At 43.1% G+C, this 16376-nt stretch overlaps 1 protein-coding gene across 3 annotated transcripts in view; it reads right to left on the minus strand.

Annotated features, from left to right (window-relative positions):
• The window catches only part of TESK2 (testis-specific kinase 2), a 155313-nt gene that overhangs the window by 5536 nt on the left and 133401 nt on the right, over window positions 1–16376 (minus strand). For all 3 annotated transcript variants that reach the window (XM_011946360.1, XM_011946379.1, XM_011946369.1), the window contains one exon: window positions 6341–6487. In XM_011946360.1, coding sequence (XP_011801750.1) covers window positions 6341–6487 — 147 coding nt within the window. The remainder of the gene's footprint in view (window positions 1–6340; window positions 6488–16376) is intronic.

Raw genomic sequence — 16376 nt, forward strand, 5'->3', positions numbered from 1 at the left:
CTTGGCTCACAGAAACACTTCTGGAGCCAGCAAGGCCCCATCTGACCCAAACCAGCCCTCCCTCTTCCTTGCCAGCCTTAGTATCTAGTTGCTAAGACATGGCCAGGTCACTTCCTGCTTATTCCTGTCAGGTACAAATCAATCCCTTACTCTGGCCTTGACATGATTACACCATTCCCCTTCCCCAAGCTGGAAGGAGCCGTGATTTCATCACTTCTACCCTGGATCACAGGTAGACATGCCTCATCTCTGGCTTCCAGGAAGGACAGTCCTCGTGCTTGTCCTGGCTTTGGCTCTCTCATCAGTCCTGCTGGCTCAGCAACCCCCGCTCCCTGATTTTGACTGTGAGAAGATGGGCCCTAGGCCAGCTTTCCTATTAGCCAAAGCCTCAGCTATAGGGCACCAGCCTGTGAGGCAGTGGCAGCTCAAATATGTCACCTATGTCTCTTCCCTCCCAGAAGACTTCTGAGTGACATAGCCCTGCCTACACTAAGCAGTAAGAGAGGCCCAGTCTGATTTCCCTGAGGCAAGAGGTGACCTTTTCAGTTTCAAAAAGCAGCCCAGGCACTACTGCTGCCTGGTTCCCATTCCTCATTGTCCTCACACCTATTATATCACACTGCAGCAGTGACTTACACGTTTGCCTCTTCACGGGCAAGGAATGATTTCATTTGTCTCTGTATCTGTAACCTAGCACAGGCACCCAGAAGGAGCTTGGCAAAAGTGTGTTAAATGGAAGTTTGGTCTGATGACTGAAACAACGGGGCTTCTTTTAAAAACATGTGTCAAGCTGGGTGTGGTGGCTCATGCCTGTAATTCCAGCTTTGGGATGCCAAGGCAGGCGGATCACCCGAGGTCAGGAGTTCAAGACCAGCCTGGCCAACATGGTGAAACGCTGTCTCTACTAAAAATACAAAAATTAGCCAGGTGTGGTGGTGGGCACCTGTAATCCCAGCTACTCGGGAGGCTGAGGCAGGAGAATCACTTGAACCCAGGAGGCAGAGGTTGCAGTTAGCACGCCACTGCACTCCAGCCTGGGCAACAGTGAGACTCTGTCTCAAAAACTGAAATTACAAAAAGCGTGTGTCAAATGTATACAATAATCATACATTCCACTCTCCATAGTGAGGACTGAGATGACAAGAGACTCAAAAGGGTGGCCATGGATGCATTTCCTGGAAACCTACACAAATTCTTCAGAACTGGGCCAGATCAGACACCTGAGATAAGTACCTGAGGTGTCCTGGAACAGCTGCACAGTCAGTATTAACATTGAATAAAGCCACCTGAGTGGAGAAATGCCAAGTCTATTAATTCATGTTCACTCTAAAGCTGTTTCTGCAACAAAACACTTTCTATGTGACTTCACCTCTTTCCCCTCGCCCCCAACAAACTGACTTCATAAACTCAGTTAGGATCAGGCAGGAAAAGACTGATTCTACTGAAAGACTGAACAGTTAAGAGGTTCTTTTCATATCACAGGGAGATCAGTGACCGAACTGCCGGACTCCTAAATGCCTCAGGGACTGCTATATGTCAAGTCTCTTAGAGGATTATCTGTTTTGGTGTGATATGTCCCATCCCTTACCCTCAATCCCACCATGTGATCCCGTACCTTTACCATAGCTCTTGTGTAATGACCTGCTGACTTAAATATCTCCACAACTAGAGTAGAGCCCATGAAAGGTAGAGATTGGATTCCCCAATATTGTGCCCTCTAATAGCATAGCATAAATAGTTCCCAGAAGCTGCTGATGGTTTTAATTATAAAAATTAACTGCAGGGTACATTAACAGTCATTCTCTACATCCCTCCAGCATTCAACATTGTTCCTAATTCATGTTCTCTTCACTCTGAAAATTGGCATTTTCTATTCCTCATTGTGTGGCATAGCCTAAGACCATAACTGAATAGGCTTTTCATTCTAGTGAAATCACCTAAGTGGCTTCTATGCAGTCAACAATAACAACAGAAAAGAACTAAGAACTAAAGGTGCAATTCATAATTCATACTCATTCCCAACAGTAACCACAGAAGATCAGTAGTACTTTCCTGATGTTGGGCAGTAATAGTATTAAGCAGAAGCAACTACTTTCTCAGCTGCCCCCAAGAGCCAAGGCTCAGGTATATGTGTACTGGTTACTCCTAGAGCTACTGATAAAAGCCTGTGTGTGGCTATTGGCATTTCTTCATAGTGCTCATGAACTGAGTATTTTTAAAGCCACACTGCCTCCCACTTCCTTCTAAGTAAGTTCTTAGCCTTGCCACTGTAAAAGTCTGTTTCAGGCTGTTTCTTAGAAGTAATTACAAAATGAGACTGAACGACTATATCTGACAGACATTTTACTCTTAGAGCATTATTGCAGTAGCTGCAGACATGAATCCTATAAAGGCAATACTACTTTCACGAGGCACGTTGATAGGAAACTTGGGATCTTTTTGCTTCCAACCACAGGCTCAGGATCATTTGGAAAAAGGCATCTACTTCTCTCTGTCCTGGTTTACCCACATGGAACATGTTACCTCTACTTTAAATCCCTCCTGTCAGCTCTGGTCTGAGCAATGTGGACTGATCACTCCTGCAAAGTCAAGGACAGCATCTATTTTACAGACTGGGAGCACGGAGTTCCAAGGTCACTGAAGTCATTCAGAGATAGGGACAAAACTGGGCCTGGGACCCGGAATCTCAGCTCTGGAGCAGGCGTTTCAGCCTCTTTGCTATCACGCCCTTCCCTGAAATATGCCCAGGAAGCCTTTACTCTCATAGGCTCTATGGTGCTAAGAAAACAAAAGTAAATAAGAGGAGCACCTGAGAAACTCATATGCTGGTGGGAGATACAGACACAACAGAACAATCAAGTGATATGGAGTGTATAACATTAAAATATAAGAAAACCTGATACTGTCCTTAAAGAAATAAAACACAGACCCAAGATGGACTATGAAGAGATAATTTAGAAACCTCAGAGCCCTCTACTGTCCCTTTTGCTTTATTTCTCCCTCGGGACTTTTTGTTCTTAGGGCCACTGCCACCACCATACAGGTATCTTGGGTGGGGCTGCTCTGGCCTAGGTATAGACATACACTCCTCTCCCTAATTCCTGCAACACGGTTACAATGAGGCTGAAACATTCAGACAAAACTTTACCAGATAAATCTCAGAGATGATAAAAGGGCAATGAACACAGACAGTATCTCAAATTGGACAGTCTGGTTCATAAGACTCACTTGTTTGTCTTCAACTTGAGATCCCCTATAGTGTACTTCCCAGCCTTCCTCTAGAGTTTGCAAAAGTCCTTTGCTTTCACCACCTGGAAGTATCCTCAAAACCTCCTTAAAGTCCAGACCCAAGAAAGTACAGCCCAGAAATATAGGGAGTTATTTCTCCTATGTTCCTAGTTTCTTGTCTCAAGCCAATTGACACTGGGAATACTCATTCCCCATTAGGAAAAGCAAAGGATAGTGGTCTTATCCTATAGTCCAAAAAGGTTAATTATTTTTGTAATACAGCACAAGAAGCCCGGACAGAACCACACTTGGATACTAGTGCAATGGGACAAAGTGCTTTCAGGGCACAGAAGGGAATATGATGATCTCTTGGGGAGTGGAGGCTTTCCTCGAGGAAGCGTAGCTACCCTGGCCCACAGTGATCTTTCCTGCTCTGAAAACTTGTCGTCTATGTATGTAGCTAAACAATTATAAAATGCTGTCCACTACCTTTTAGTTATTTGCCAACAAGACTGTACGTACCTCTAGGTCAGAAGTTCCTCTAATATTCTTTCATCATTGCAGCCAGAGACAGGAGACACTTGTGTGTGTGTGTGGGGGGGTGGGGGTGGATATCTGTGTAACTGATACATATTTTGTCACAGACTCCCTCTATCTTAGAAAAAATGGTGCTTTCTGAGTAGGAAGCAAAGATTTGATATCTAAATTGATTCAACCCCATCCATTTACCTGGAACAAATGCATTTTTATTTTTATTTTTTCAAGACGGAGTCTCACTCAGTTGCCCAGACTAGAGTGCAGTGGCACGATCTCAGCTCACCTCAACCACCATCTCCCAGGTTCAAGTGATTCTCCCGTCTCAGCCTCCCAAGTAGCTGGGATTACAGACACCCGCCATCGTGCCCGGCTAATTTTTGTATTTTAGTAGAGACAGGGTTTCACCATGTTGGCCAGGCTGGTCTTGAATTCCTGACCTCAGGTGATCTGCCCACCTCGGCCTCCCAAAGTGCTGGGATTACAGGCGTGAGCCACCATGCCTGGCCTGCACTTTTGTTAGTTTTGGTTTTCCAAAACATTCTGGGGGAGAAGAAATGGCTAATGAAGAGATAAGATACCACCTTTCAGGTCCCAACTGCCTAACTGTCCAGTTCTTACAGACAGTAAAGTAGATAAAGGGCTCCTTATAACTAGGCCTCAGTTGGTTCCCAGTTTCTACTTGCCAGTCTTGTTCTCCTTCAGGAACAGTGCAGCTGACTACAAATGAGTCTGCCACACACCAAAACCATTCCATGTGAGGCATCCAGGTACTTACTGCTTTAGGCTTTATTGACTCAGAGTACTGCTACTTCTGTTCCCTTTCAAGCTTTTTCTTAAGACAGGCTCCCCTCCCCTTCATCTAGGACAGAAGGAGGAGAGGTATGTGCATGCATGTGTGAATATGTGTAAATGTAGGTATTGAGGGTGGGGAATGAAGTGACAGCTATTCTTAGGCAGGTACAAAACTCTCATACACCTCCCTAGCAGACTTTAATTCAGTTCTTGGGCAGAAGTCATATTAGATATGTTAGATTGCCTTACAGTTCCCCCATCAATAATCAAACAGTACTATTTATATAAACCTTGTCATGATGGTATCTTAGGCCATTTGGCTATGAGGTGCCTGTTTTGTGGCATGGCCAACTTCCTCTGAAAGAGACTCTTTTCTAACCTGGTCACACAGCAATTTGGACAGCAAGAGTGCTACAGAGATCAGCTGATGCCAAAGAGGAACTGGCAGGGCAGCAGAAACTCAATCACACAGGCAGAAAATGGGTCAGTACATTATGGCCCTAAAAACCTGCATTCAAGTGACTAAAAATCACTGAACTCCTGCTCTTAACTAAGAACTACATCCTGGGGGCCACAGGAAAGAAAACTGATAGGCCCCTATACTGCCTTGACTGCTGTCACTCCTATAAGGCAAGAATTTATTAACCTTTCTCATGTCATTTGCTCTTGTTACACATATTCAGGAGATTGAAGTTAAACATGAAGGCTCTCAAGATGTATGCGTTGGCTGGGCACAGTGCACACATGTAATCCCAGCACCTTAGGAGGCTGAGGCAGGTGGACTGCTTGAGCTCACGAGTTTGAGACCAGTCTGGGCAACATGGCAAGACCCCATCTCTATTAAAAATACAAAAAAAGGCTGGGTACAGTGGCTCACGCCTGTAATTCCAGGACTTTGAGAGGCCACGGCACGTGGATCACCTGAGGTCAGAAGTTTGAGACCAGCCTGGCCAACATGGTGAAACCCCATCTTTATTAAAAATACAAAAAATTAGCTAGGGGTGATGACGGGCATCTGTAATCCCAGCTACTCAGGAGGCTGAGGCAGAATAATTGCTTGAACCCAGGAGGTGGAGGCTGCAGTGAGCCAAGATCACTCCATTGCACTCCAGCCTGGGCAATAAGAGCAGAAAAAAAAAAAACCCAAAAAACCAAAAAATACAGCTAGGCATGGTGGTGCACACCTGTGGTCCCAGCTGTTCAGAAGGCTAAGGTAGGAGGATTGCTTGAGCCCACGGGATGGAGGCTGCAGTGAGCTAAGATCACGCAACTGCACTCCAGCCTGAGTGACAAGGTGAGACCCTGTCTCAAAAAAAAAAAAAAAAAAAAAAAGTATATGTGTTGGCTTACTCAGCACTGAAAGGAATCTTCTGTAAGAAAATATAGGCTTAAGGTGGGGCACAGTGACTCACGTCTGTAATCCCAGCACTTTGGGAGGCCAACGTGGTGGATTGTTTGCAGCCAGGAGTTCAAGACCAGCCTGGCCAATATGGCAAAATTCTTCCTCTACTAAAAATTAGCCAAGTGTGGTAATGCACATTTCTAGTCCCAGCTACTCAGGAGGCTGAGGCACGAGAATCATTGAACCCAGGAGGCAGAAGCACTCCAGCCTTGGCAATAGAGTGAGATACTGTCTCAAAAACAGAACAGTAGGCTTTCTAAGGACTAACTATAAAATGTAATGAATTATGTCCTCTGTGATTAAATGTTAAATCTGTCAGCTTTCTTGGCAAAAGAGAATGGTGGTATCTCTCAATGAGTTGTGAAAGTAAAGCCTTCATACCTTAGATGTGAGGTCCCGATGAAAAATGCCTTTGAAGTGAAGGTAGCTGAGGCCCACTGCTATGTCATAGGCCAGTTTTACCCTCACAGTCCAAGGCAAATGCAGGTTACTGTCTAGCAACTGTTCCAGGTTTCCGGAGTTGATATACTGCAAAACAGAAGGAAAACCCAGCTACCATTTATCAGAAATGTTTAGGCTAGTGGTGAAACCATTAGAGAGTAAACACCTAGAAGACAGAGACTATTTTTTTTTTTAAGTTATTGACGGCTTATTCTGTCTCCAAGCACTATGGTAGGTGCTGCACACAATGACACTTTCCTTTAAGGAGACCACAATCTATTAAGGGACATAGACAAATAATATCATATAATAAATATTAAAATATAGTTATGTGCAGGTAGGACAACACCATGCAGTACCAAGGATAAAGCTAAACTGTGAAGGCATTTCAGAGGAAGATGCAGAGAGGAAATAAGGAGTCAGAAAGGATGACCTGGAGTAGCAGGAAAGAGGGACACAGAGGGAGCAGCATATGCAAAGTTACAGGTTGAGTGCATGATGCATTCAGGAACTTAATTTACTTCGATATGGCCAGAGTGCATTTATAGATGAGTCAGGAAGTGAGGCTGATATGTTTTGCTAAGATATGTAAACTTTATCCTGTCTATAGGAAACAAAAGAAGCATTTTAAGCAGGAGAGCCACATGGTTATATTTGTTTTTTAAAGAAAATATTATTTTAGCAATGGTATGATAGATGGATTAGAGTGAAAAATACAGAGAAAGGGAAATAGGAGATTACTGCAATAATCCTGGTGAGAGCAGGGCATCTGAATCATGGCAATAGTAGAGGCACTGGAATGAAAGCAAGATTCAAAATGTATTTAGATGGCAGAGTTAAAAAAAAAATTGATAATTACCTGGATTAGAGAATGAGAGCAATAGGCTATTGGTCCCTGGATGTCATTATTAAATACCCAGAGAGTAAGGAGAGGAGTAGGTGTTTAGAAGATGAGGCAATGTTAAAAGACAGTGAGTTCAGGCCAGGTATGGTGACTCATGCCTATAATCCTAGAACTTTGAGAGGTAGGAGGATCGCTTGAGCTCAGGAGTTCAGACCAGCCTGAACAGCATAGTGAGAGACTTAGTCTCTACAAAAAATAAACAGAATTGGCTGGGCGTGGTGGCTCACGCCTGTAATCCCAGCACTTTGGGAGGCCGAGGCGGGTGGATCATGAGGTCATCCTGGCTAACAGAGTAATGAGACCATCCTGGCTAGGACAGTGAAACTCCGTCTCTACCAAAAATACAAAAATTTAGCCAAGCTTGGTGGTGGGTGCCTGTAGTCCCAGCTACTCGGGAGGCTGAGGCAGGAGAATGGCATGAACCCAGGAGGTCAAGCCTGCAGTGAGCCAAGATCACGCCACTGCACTCCAGCCTGGGCGACAGAGTGAGACTCCATCTCAAAATAAATAAATAAACAGAATTAGCTGGATGTGATGGTGCACACCTGTAGTCCTAGCTACATGGAAGATCACTTGAGCCTGGGAGGTTGAGGCTGCAGTGAGCTAAGATCATGCCAATGCACTCCAGCCTGGGTGACAGAGTGAGACCTTGTCTTTAAAAAAAAAAAAAAGATAGTGAGTTCAGCTGGGAGAAGTTAAATTATTAAAGGTGCAATTGGACAACCAAGGTAGAAATGATCTAAATACAGTCAGTTTGAAGTTTTAAGAACAAAATCTAAGTGAGAGACTTAATATTTAGGATGCAAAAACACTGAGCTGAAGCAGTCTTGCATTCCAAGGTCATGCATGCCCAGGGTTTAACATGTAAGATGGAAAATTAACAGAAGCCCAAGGAACAGGCAAGAATGTCAATAGGAAAACATTCTAAACGTTCAGAAGGACAGCCAGGCGCGGTGGCTCATGCCTGTAATCCTAGCACTTTGGGAGGCTGAGGCAGGCGGATCACCTGACATCAGGAATTCAAGACCAGCCTGGCCAACATGGTGAAACTCTGTCTCTACTAAAAATACAAAAAAATTAGCTGGGCATAGTAGCAGGTGTGTGTAATCCCAGCCACTCGGGAGGCTGAGACAGGAGAATTGCTTGAACACGGGAGACGGAGGTTGCAGTGAGCCAAGATCGCACCACTGCACTCCAGCCTGGGCAACAAGAGTGAAACTCCATCTCAAAAAAAAAAAATTAGCTGGGTGTGGTGGTGTGTGCCTATAGTCCCAGCTACTCACAAGGTTGAGGTTGTGATGATCACTTGAGCCTCAGGAGGTCAAGGCTGTAGTGAGCCGTGATTGTGCCACTAGATTCCAGCTTGGGCAACAGAGTGAGACCCAGTATATTTATTTACAGATAATAATAGCAGCTGTTATTTATATAGTACTTAAATTGTTTGAGGCACTGTTCTGAGAGTTTTGCATATATTATCTCATTTAATCTGCACAATAACCCTGTAGGTATACTGTTACTTTTTTTCTTTTTTTTTTTTTTTTTCATGTCAGATAGGTAACATGCAGACATTAATAAGGTTTGAGGGTAATAAACCTCACACATGCACATAAAAATCCAATAATCATGCTATGGACTACAAAAGGACTATATGCTATTACTCCTATTTTAGAGAAAGCATTTAGAAATTAAGCAACTTGCTTAAGATTATCCAGTTATTAAGTGGCAGAGACTGGCAGACTCTGCAGTCTGGCTCAAGTCCATACTCTTTACCACTATGTTGCACTGGAGAGTTAGAGACCACCGCATCTGAGTCAGAGAGCCTCATTCAGCACAGGAGCTCAAAAATGAATTTACTCAAATCTTATATGATGTATTATTTCCCTCCTCCTCCCAAGGGAGAAAAAGACAGAAATTCCTCTGAGCCTAAAATTTATATCTTAATACATATTTTGGGGTACTATTGAATTTACAAAGGACTAGGGAACTTAATGGGATAAGAGGAGAAATATCTGAATTCTAGCCCAATCCAGCCTCCTAATAGCCATTTAACTTGGACAAATCTACTAATAAGGCTATCCATCTTTCACTTTTCTCAGCTATAAGTAGGTATGATAATCCCTGATTCACCTAATTTGCAGTGTTATGAGAATCTAATAAAATATGTGAAAGTCTCATGCCTGTAATCCCAGCACTTTAGGAGGCCAAGGCGGGCAGATCACCTAAGGTCAGGAGTTCAAGACTAGCCTGGCCAACATAGTGAAATCCCATCTCTACTAAAAATACAAAAATTAGCCAGGCATGGTGGTCAGTGCCTGTAATCCCAGCTACTTGGGAGGCTGAGGCAGGAGAATCGCTTGAACCCGGGAAGTGGAGGCTGCAGTGAAGCGAGACTGAGCCACTGCACTCCAGCCTAGGCAACAGAGTGAGACCTTGTCTCGAAAAAAAATATGTGAAAGTTGGCCAGGCGAGATGGCTCACACCTGTATTCCTAGCACTTTAGGAGGCCGAGGCAGGTGGATCACCTGAGGCTAGGAGTTCGAGGCCAGCCTGGCCAACATGGTAAAACCCCGTCTCTACTAAAGATACAAAAATAAGCTGGGCATGGTGGCAGACGACTGTGATCCCAGCTACTCGGGAGGCTGAGGCACGAGAATCGCTTGAACCTGGGAGGCAGAGGTTGCAGTGAGTAGAGATCGTATTACTGCACTCCAGCCTGGGCAACAAAAAATAATAATAAAATAAAACATATGAAAATGTTTCAAAAAAAATTTAAATGTCATGCACCAAAAAGAACCAGTTGGGGGCAGCACCATGCAGCACTTCAGATCCTTGGAAGCGTCGATCAGTTTTGGCAAGGCAGAAAGAATGACTAAAAATAAATCTTCTAACTTCTCAAAAGGGAAACTTGTTGATCTGCTTCATCCTGCTTGATAATCCATCTTTGAAAATCTTAAAATAAGGCATAATGACGGCATAAGCACAGCGCCTTGCTCTCTTCATTCTAGTTGAATCTGCCTAAGGTTCACATTTGAGGTGCCCATTTGCTGAAAAGAAACTGAGCTTGTGAACTTCAAGTTGTAAGTGGGCAATGAAGTTGACGTCTAATCATGCAGGCAGGTTTCTTTAGCTCTGGAAGTCAAAAGGTAGGCAGTGGTTCACTTCTTTAGCATGATGACAGTGTGATATGTCAGGCCTGTCTTCAGGAGCCACTCAGGTTTCCCAACTGAGTGCCAGGCAGAAGACACTATAATGAAAAGACTGTATGTGCACTCTTTATAGGCCAGGTGAGGCCAGGACTCTTGGCTCTGGGAAACACTTGTTTACTCTGTTCAGCAATGTCTCTGAAGGCCCTGGAAATCCATATGCAAAGCCAGAGGGTGGAGAGCACAGGAAAAGGTGACAAAAGATGAGGAATCACACTTGGCTAATAGATTCTGGCTTTTCCAGGCAACATAGAAAAAGTGCAAACCAAGGATCAGGGAGGAAAAACAAATGGAATTTGCTTTTATAACCCATTTCTCTTGCCTGCCTTTGGTGAATAAATTAGTTGGGCTGATAAGCCTCTCGGCCCTCAGAAACCACTTCTCAATGTTTCAAGACCTTTACATGTATGAGAAAAGGAAATTTAAGATCTGCCAACAAGGAAGGTTTTTTTTTTTTTTTTTTTTTGATATGGAGTCTCACTCTGTCACTCAGGCTGGAGTTCAGTGGCGCCATCTCGGCTCACTGCAACCAACGCCTTCCAGGTTCAAGTGATTCTCCAGTCTCAGCTTCCCGAGTAGCTGGGATTACAGGCTTGTGTCACCAGGCCCAGCTAATTTTTGTATTTTTTTTAGTAGAGACAGGGTTTTCCCATGTTGGCCAGGCTGGTCTCGAACTCCTGACCTCAGGTGATCCACCTGCCTCAGCCTCCCAAAGTGCTAGGATTACAGGCATGAGCCACCGCACCCAGCCAGAAGATTTCTACACAGTCTCTGTGCCTATTAGCTGGAATGTTCACTTCTCCATAAGCAACTCCCAGTGCAGACTCAGCTGGTGTGGCTTCTAAACAAATCCCTCTGCAGGAAGCAGAGACAAGAGCAACTGTATTAGCATGTTCAGCTTTCCCGGACAGGGATAACAGCTGTTTTGCTTTCATTTTCAGCTAGACCACTCCCTTGGTCAGCCCTATAAAACAACCCAAGGCATTGGTAATACAGTTAATTATTACAGAAGTTTTAACATTTTTAATTGTTGTTATTTTAAACTTTTAAGTTAGAAACTATAATACAGCCAATAAAATGTGTTACAGGTACTTCAATACCTCTCAGTGGCTGTTACCTTTTTCTATACCAATTTTAACTATACCAAAACCTGCCTCACTTCCTCATGGTCTAACAAAATAACAGAGTTTCTTGCATTTCATTTGTGTTTGATACTTGGTTTCATTACATATACACAGCCTTTTCCTAGAAAGCACTCAGTAACTTTTAAAAGTGTATTGGTAATTCAACTATATTATGTAAATAAACCTTTATTACTAAAATGCAAGAAATCATATGCCAACATCTTTTTAATATCACCAAAGGCACAGAGAAGTGGACACTCAGTTCTCCACTCAGGAATATCAATTCAGGTTATTTCTACAAACATTTATTGAGCATTCCTTCCCCTACTGCCACTTCCATATGAGAGTAAGAACTTGTCTCTTGGCCAGGCACAGTGGCTCTCGTCTGTAATCCCAGCACTTTGAGAAGCTGATGTGGGAGGATCGCTTGAGGCCAGGAGCTCAACACCAGCCTGGGCAACATAGCAAGACCCCCTCTCAAAAAAAAGATGATAAATTATATGTTATATGTATTTTACCACGATAGAGAGAGTGTGTGTGTGTACAAGCGTCCCCACAGTTCTTTAGTCCCTTCCACAATGTAAGGACATAGCAAAAAGACAGGTATCTATGAACCATGAAGTAGGCCCTCACCAAACACTGAATCTGCTTGTGCCTAGATCTTAGATTGCCCAGACTCCAGAAGTGTGAGAAATAAACTCCTGTTGTTTATAAGCTACCCAGTCTATGATATATTCTTATAGCAGCACAAATGGACTAAGACAACTGCCTAGGCTAAAGAGTATAGGTTCTTCCCACATATTCCCTATAGGGTCTGGTAGGTACCAATTCAGGCACAGACAAGCACATAAACACATCCATACAGAGAATATTCTGGAGTGGCTCTAGGGAATATGTACCTCTCTCTGAGGTAAATGCACCTAGGACTCCAGTTCCCAATTCTTGCTGATTCTAGTAAGCTACAGTAGTCTCAACCAGTCATAACTATTCAGAACATAAGACAACATAGTAGCTTTAAAAATTTTTGAATTATCAATGTACTGATACCTGCAACCAAATAAGCTTATCTCTGAACAGTGGCTCAAAGGCATTCAGAGAAGGTCTGGAGAAAATATCAACTGTAAGAATTATTATTCCCTTTTGAAAAATCTACCCAACTGGCCAGGAATTAGGGCACTTACCCAAGGAAGATAACTGTGCTGCCATCCAACTAGCAGAGATCATTTGCTACCATCTAATTAGCAACATGGTACTGAGAAAGATTCATCCATCCTTCTATTCACCTACCCAAACACTGAAAACCTACAATGTGAAACACAAAGATAAATGGGGCCAGTCTCTGCCCATAGAGACTAGTCTAGCCTAGATGGTCTAGTAGAGATGCCATACAATCAATTAACACTTTTTTTTCCACACAGGAGAATAACATGATCGGATATGCTACATAGAAATATCATTCTAACGGTAGTATAAAAATTGTATGAAAAGGTCAGAAACTGAGGCTGGGAGAAGAGTTAGAATAACCAAGGCCTGAATAAGACAATGGCAGCAAGAATGGAAAGGAGGTTAATATCTAAGAAACATTAGAGGTAGAATCAAGATTTGGTGTTTGTTCAAAGGCAAGGAGTAAGTGAAGAGATAAGGTATAAATACAAAGTCAGTCTAGTATGGTGTTTAGCTCACAGTACACAACTCATTCTCCCAATTAACAGTATCTTTTTAAATTTTATTTTCATTTTTTACAACAGGTAGAACCCACTATCAATAACTTACCATTCTCACCCCTCCCTTAGGTTATTCCGTTAGCTTTCTAACCTGTTTTCTTGCCTGCTTTTGCATCTTGAAAAGATTTAGCCCTCATTCCAATCCATTTTTCACAATATAGCAAAGACAGTCTTTCTGAAATGCCAACCTGAAGCCACTCTCTTGTTAAAATTATTCAGTGACATTATTACTTGTAGGATAAAACTCACAATCCTCAGAAAGGCACACAAAGCCTTTCACTCCTGCTTATAAAAGTCTGACTCCTGCTCACCTGCACATTTTTTTTTTTTTTTTTTTTTTTTTTTTGAGACAGAGTCTCGCTCTGTCACCCAGGCTGGAGTGCAGTGGCCGGATCTCAGCTCACTGCAAGCTCCGCCTCCCGGGTTCCCGCCATTCTCCTGCCTCAGCCTCCCGAGTAGCTGGGACTACAGGCGCCTGCCACCTTGCCCGGCTAGTTTTTTGTATTGCTAGTAGAGACGGGGTTTCACCGTGTTAGCCAGGATGGTCTCGATCTCCTGACCTCGTGATCCGCCCGTCTCGGCCTCCCAAAGTGCTGGGATTATAGGCTTGAGCCACTGCGCCCGGCCTCACCTGCACATTTGTACACATTGCTGGTCCCTTTACCTGTAACATCCTTCCCCTTTCCCCACCTAGGCCTGGCTAATATTCACTCATTGTTGAGAATTTAATTCCATTTCATGGTTACCCATAGGCAGGGTTGGGGATAAGAAAGATAGTCTATGCAAAAGGAACACAAAGATAACAAAGCACAGAGATTAGTAATTATTCTTTTTTTTCTGTATAAGTAGGGGAGAAAGGATGAAGCTACAAAGTTAAGATGGGCAGTATAATATAGTGGGGACTGCAGTTAGACTGGCTAGGATTGATTCTCATCTCAGACTATAATAGTTGCAGAGCCCTGAGTTGGTTACTCAGTTTGTTTAATATACATCTATAAAATGGGAATAATAATAGTGCCTAACCCACAGAGTTGTTGTGAAGATTCAGTAAGTTGATATACGTTAAATGCTAAGAATAATGTCAAGAAAAGTCCTCAATATGTCAGTTATGACTATTTCTATTATTATTATTATATTTGTTATTAGTGCCGAAGTTCTGGAATACCAAGACGAAGCATCTACAGTTAATTCAGCAAACCACATGGGCCACTGAAGGTTTATAGGTAAAGGTATAATATGATCTAATGAGGGTTGAATTATATCCCCCCAAAAGATGCATGCAAGTCCTAAACCCTGATAACTGTAAATGTGACCTTATTTGGAAATAGGGTCTTTGCTGATGTAATCAAGTTAAGATGAGGTCATATTGGAGTAGGGCAGGCCCTTAATCCAATATGACTGGAATTCTTATAAAAAGAGGGGCAAGAGATACAGGCACACAGGGAGAATTGTCATGTTAAGATAGAGGCAGAAATTGGACTGAGACATCTACAAGGCAAGGAACACCAAAAACCTACCAGAAGCTAGGAAAAGACAAGGAAGGATCTTCCCATAGAGCCTTCAGAGAGAACAGGGCCCTACCAACACTTTGATTTTGGACTTCCAGTCTTCCGAACTCTGAGATATGAAGTTTCTGCGATGTTACCCACATTGTAGTGCTTTGCTATGGCAGCTCTAAGAAACTAATACATGACCCAAACTGCCTTTTAGAAAGATCATTCTGGTAGCAGGATAGAGAAGGAACTAGAGGCAGGTTTGGAGGGTACTGCAACAGCCAGATGAGAGATGACCAAACATCTAACTAACAGTGCTATTTATGGGCAATAAAAAGTTGGCTATAGTCAGAATATAAAGCTTTTTAGCAACTGAGTGACAGATATGAGAAATAAGGAAAAAAGAGTCAAAGACATCTCAGAGATTCCAAATTGAAAGGTTCAGACAGCAATGGAAAAATATTTCAGAATCTTAAATGACTCGATGTGCCATCAGTAAGTCAGAAACCTGTCATAAACCAATATCAATGTCAAACAGCCAAATTAGTGGCTTGTTGGCACTCTACTCTTTGGAGGGGCTCTTTGCAAAAAAGGGTTTGGGCTCCGACCTAGTTTTCACTGTAGCCCAACAATGCTTTTGTGCTGGCCACTGTATGTTTGTTGGTAGGCTTCAAACACAAAGGCTAGCCGACATCCCATCCTGCTGGCTTGGGTTACAGAAGAAAAGAAAGCTTTGTTACTGCTCTGGGTAATTCCAGGACAGACATCCCAAGAGTGCCCTGTGGGAGGCTTGCGCTCCAAAGAAGCCTCCTGTTCTCAGCTCAAGAATCCAGAGCCACTACAAGCGTACATCCGTATATCTGCCAAGGACTGAATTTGCTTACCACTCCAGGAGGTTCACCAGGGCTTGCCTAACTGAAACAGTCAGTAGTAATGAGCTGACTCAAAAAGAAAAAGGGAACACTAGATCTAGCCACAGAGTAAAATGTTAATAACCCAAAATATATTTCAGAATATTTAAGTGTTTAACTCTTGGCCTTCATATATGCTTACTGAATACCCTTCTTTATGCCCTCCTTCATGGCTTTGCTAATTCTTATTCATCCTTCTTATTTATTTATTTATTTTCATTTTTATTTTATTTTTTTGAGTCAAAGTTTCCCTCTTGTCGCCCAGGCTGTACTGCAATGGCACGATCTCAGCTCACTGCAACCTCCTCCTCTTGGGTTCAAGTGATTCTCTGAGTAGCTAGGATTATGGGAGTGCACCACCACACCTGGGTTCTTCTTCTTCTTCTTCTTTTTTTTTTTGAGATGGAGTCTCACTCTGTCACCCAGGCTACAGTGCAGTGGCGCAATCTCAGCTCACTGCAACCTCTGCCTCCTGGGTTCACGCAATTCTCCTGCCTCAGCCTCCTGAGTAGCTGGGATTACAGGCGTGCACCACCACACCCAGCTAATTTTTGTATTTTTAGTAGAGATGGGGTTTCACCATGTTGGTCAGGCTGGTCTTGAACTCCTGATCTCGT

This window comes from Colobus angolensis, unplaced genomic scaffold (genome assembly GCF_000951035.1).
Source record: "Colobus angolensis palliatus isolate OR3802 unplaced genomic scaffold, Cang.pa_1.0 Scaffold106, whole genome shotgun sequence".
Classification (NCBI taxonomy): domain Eukaryota; kingdom Metazoa; phylum Chordata; class Mammalia; order Primates; family Cercopithecidae; genus Colobus; species Colobus angolensis.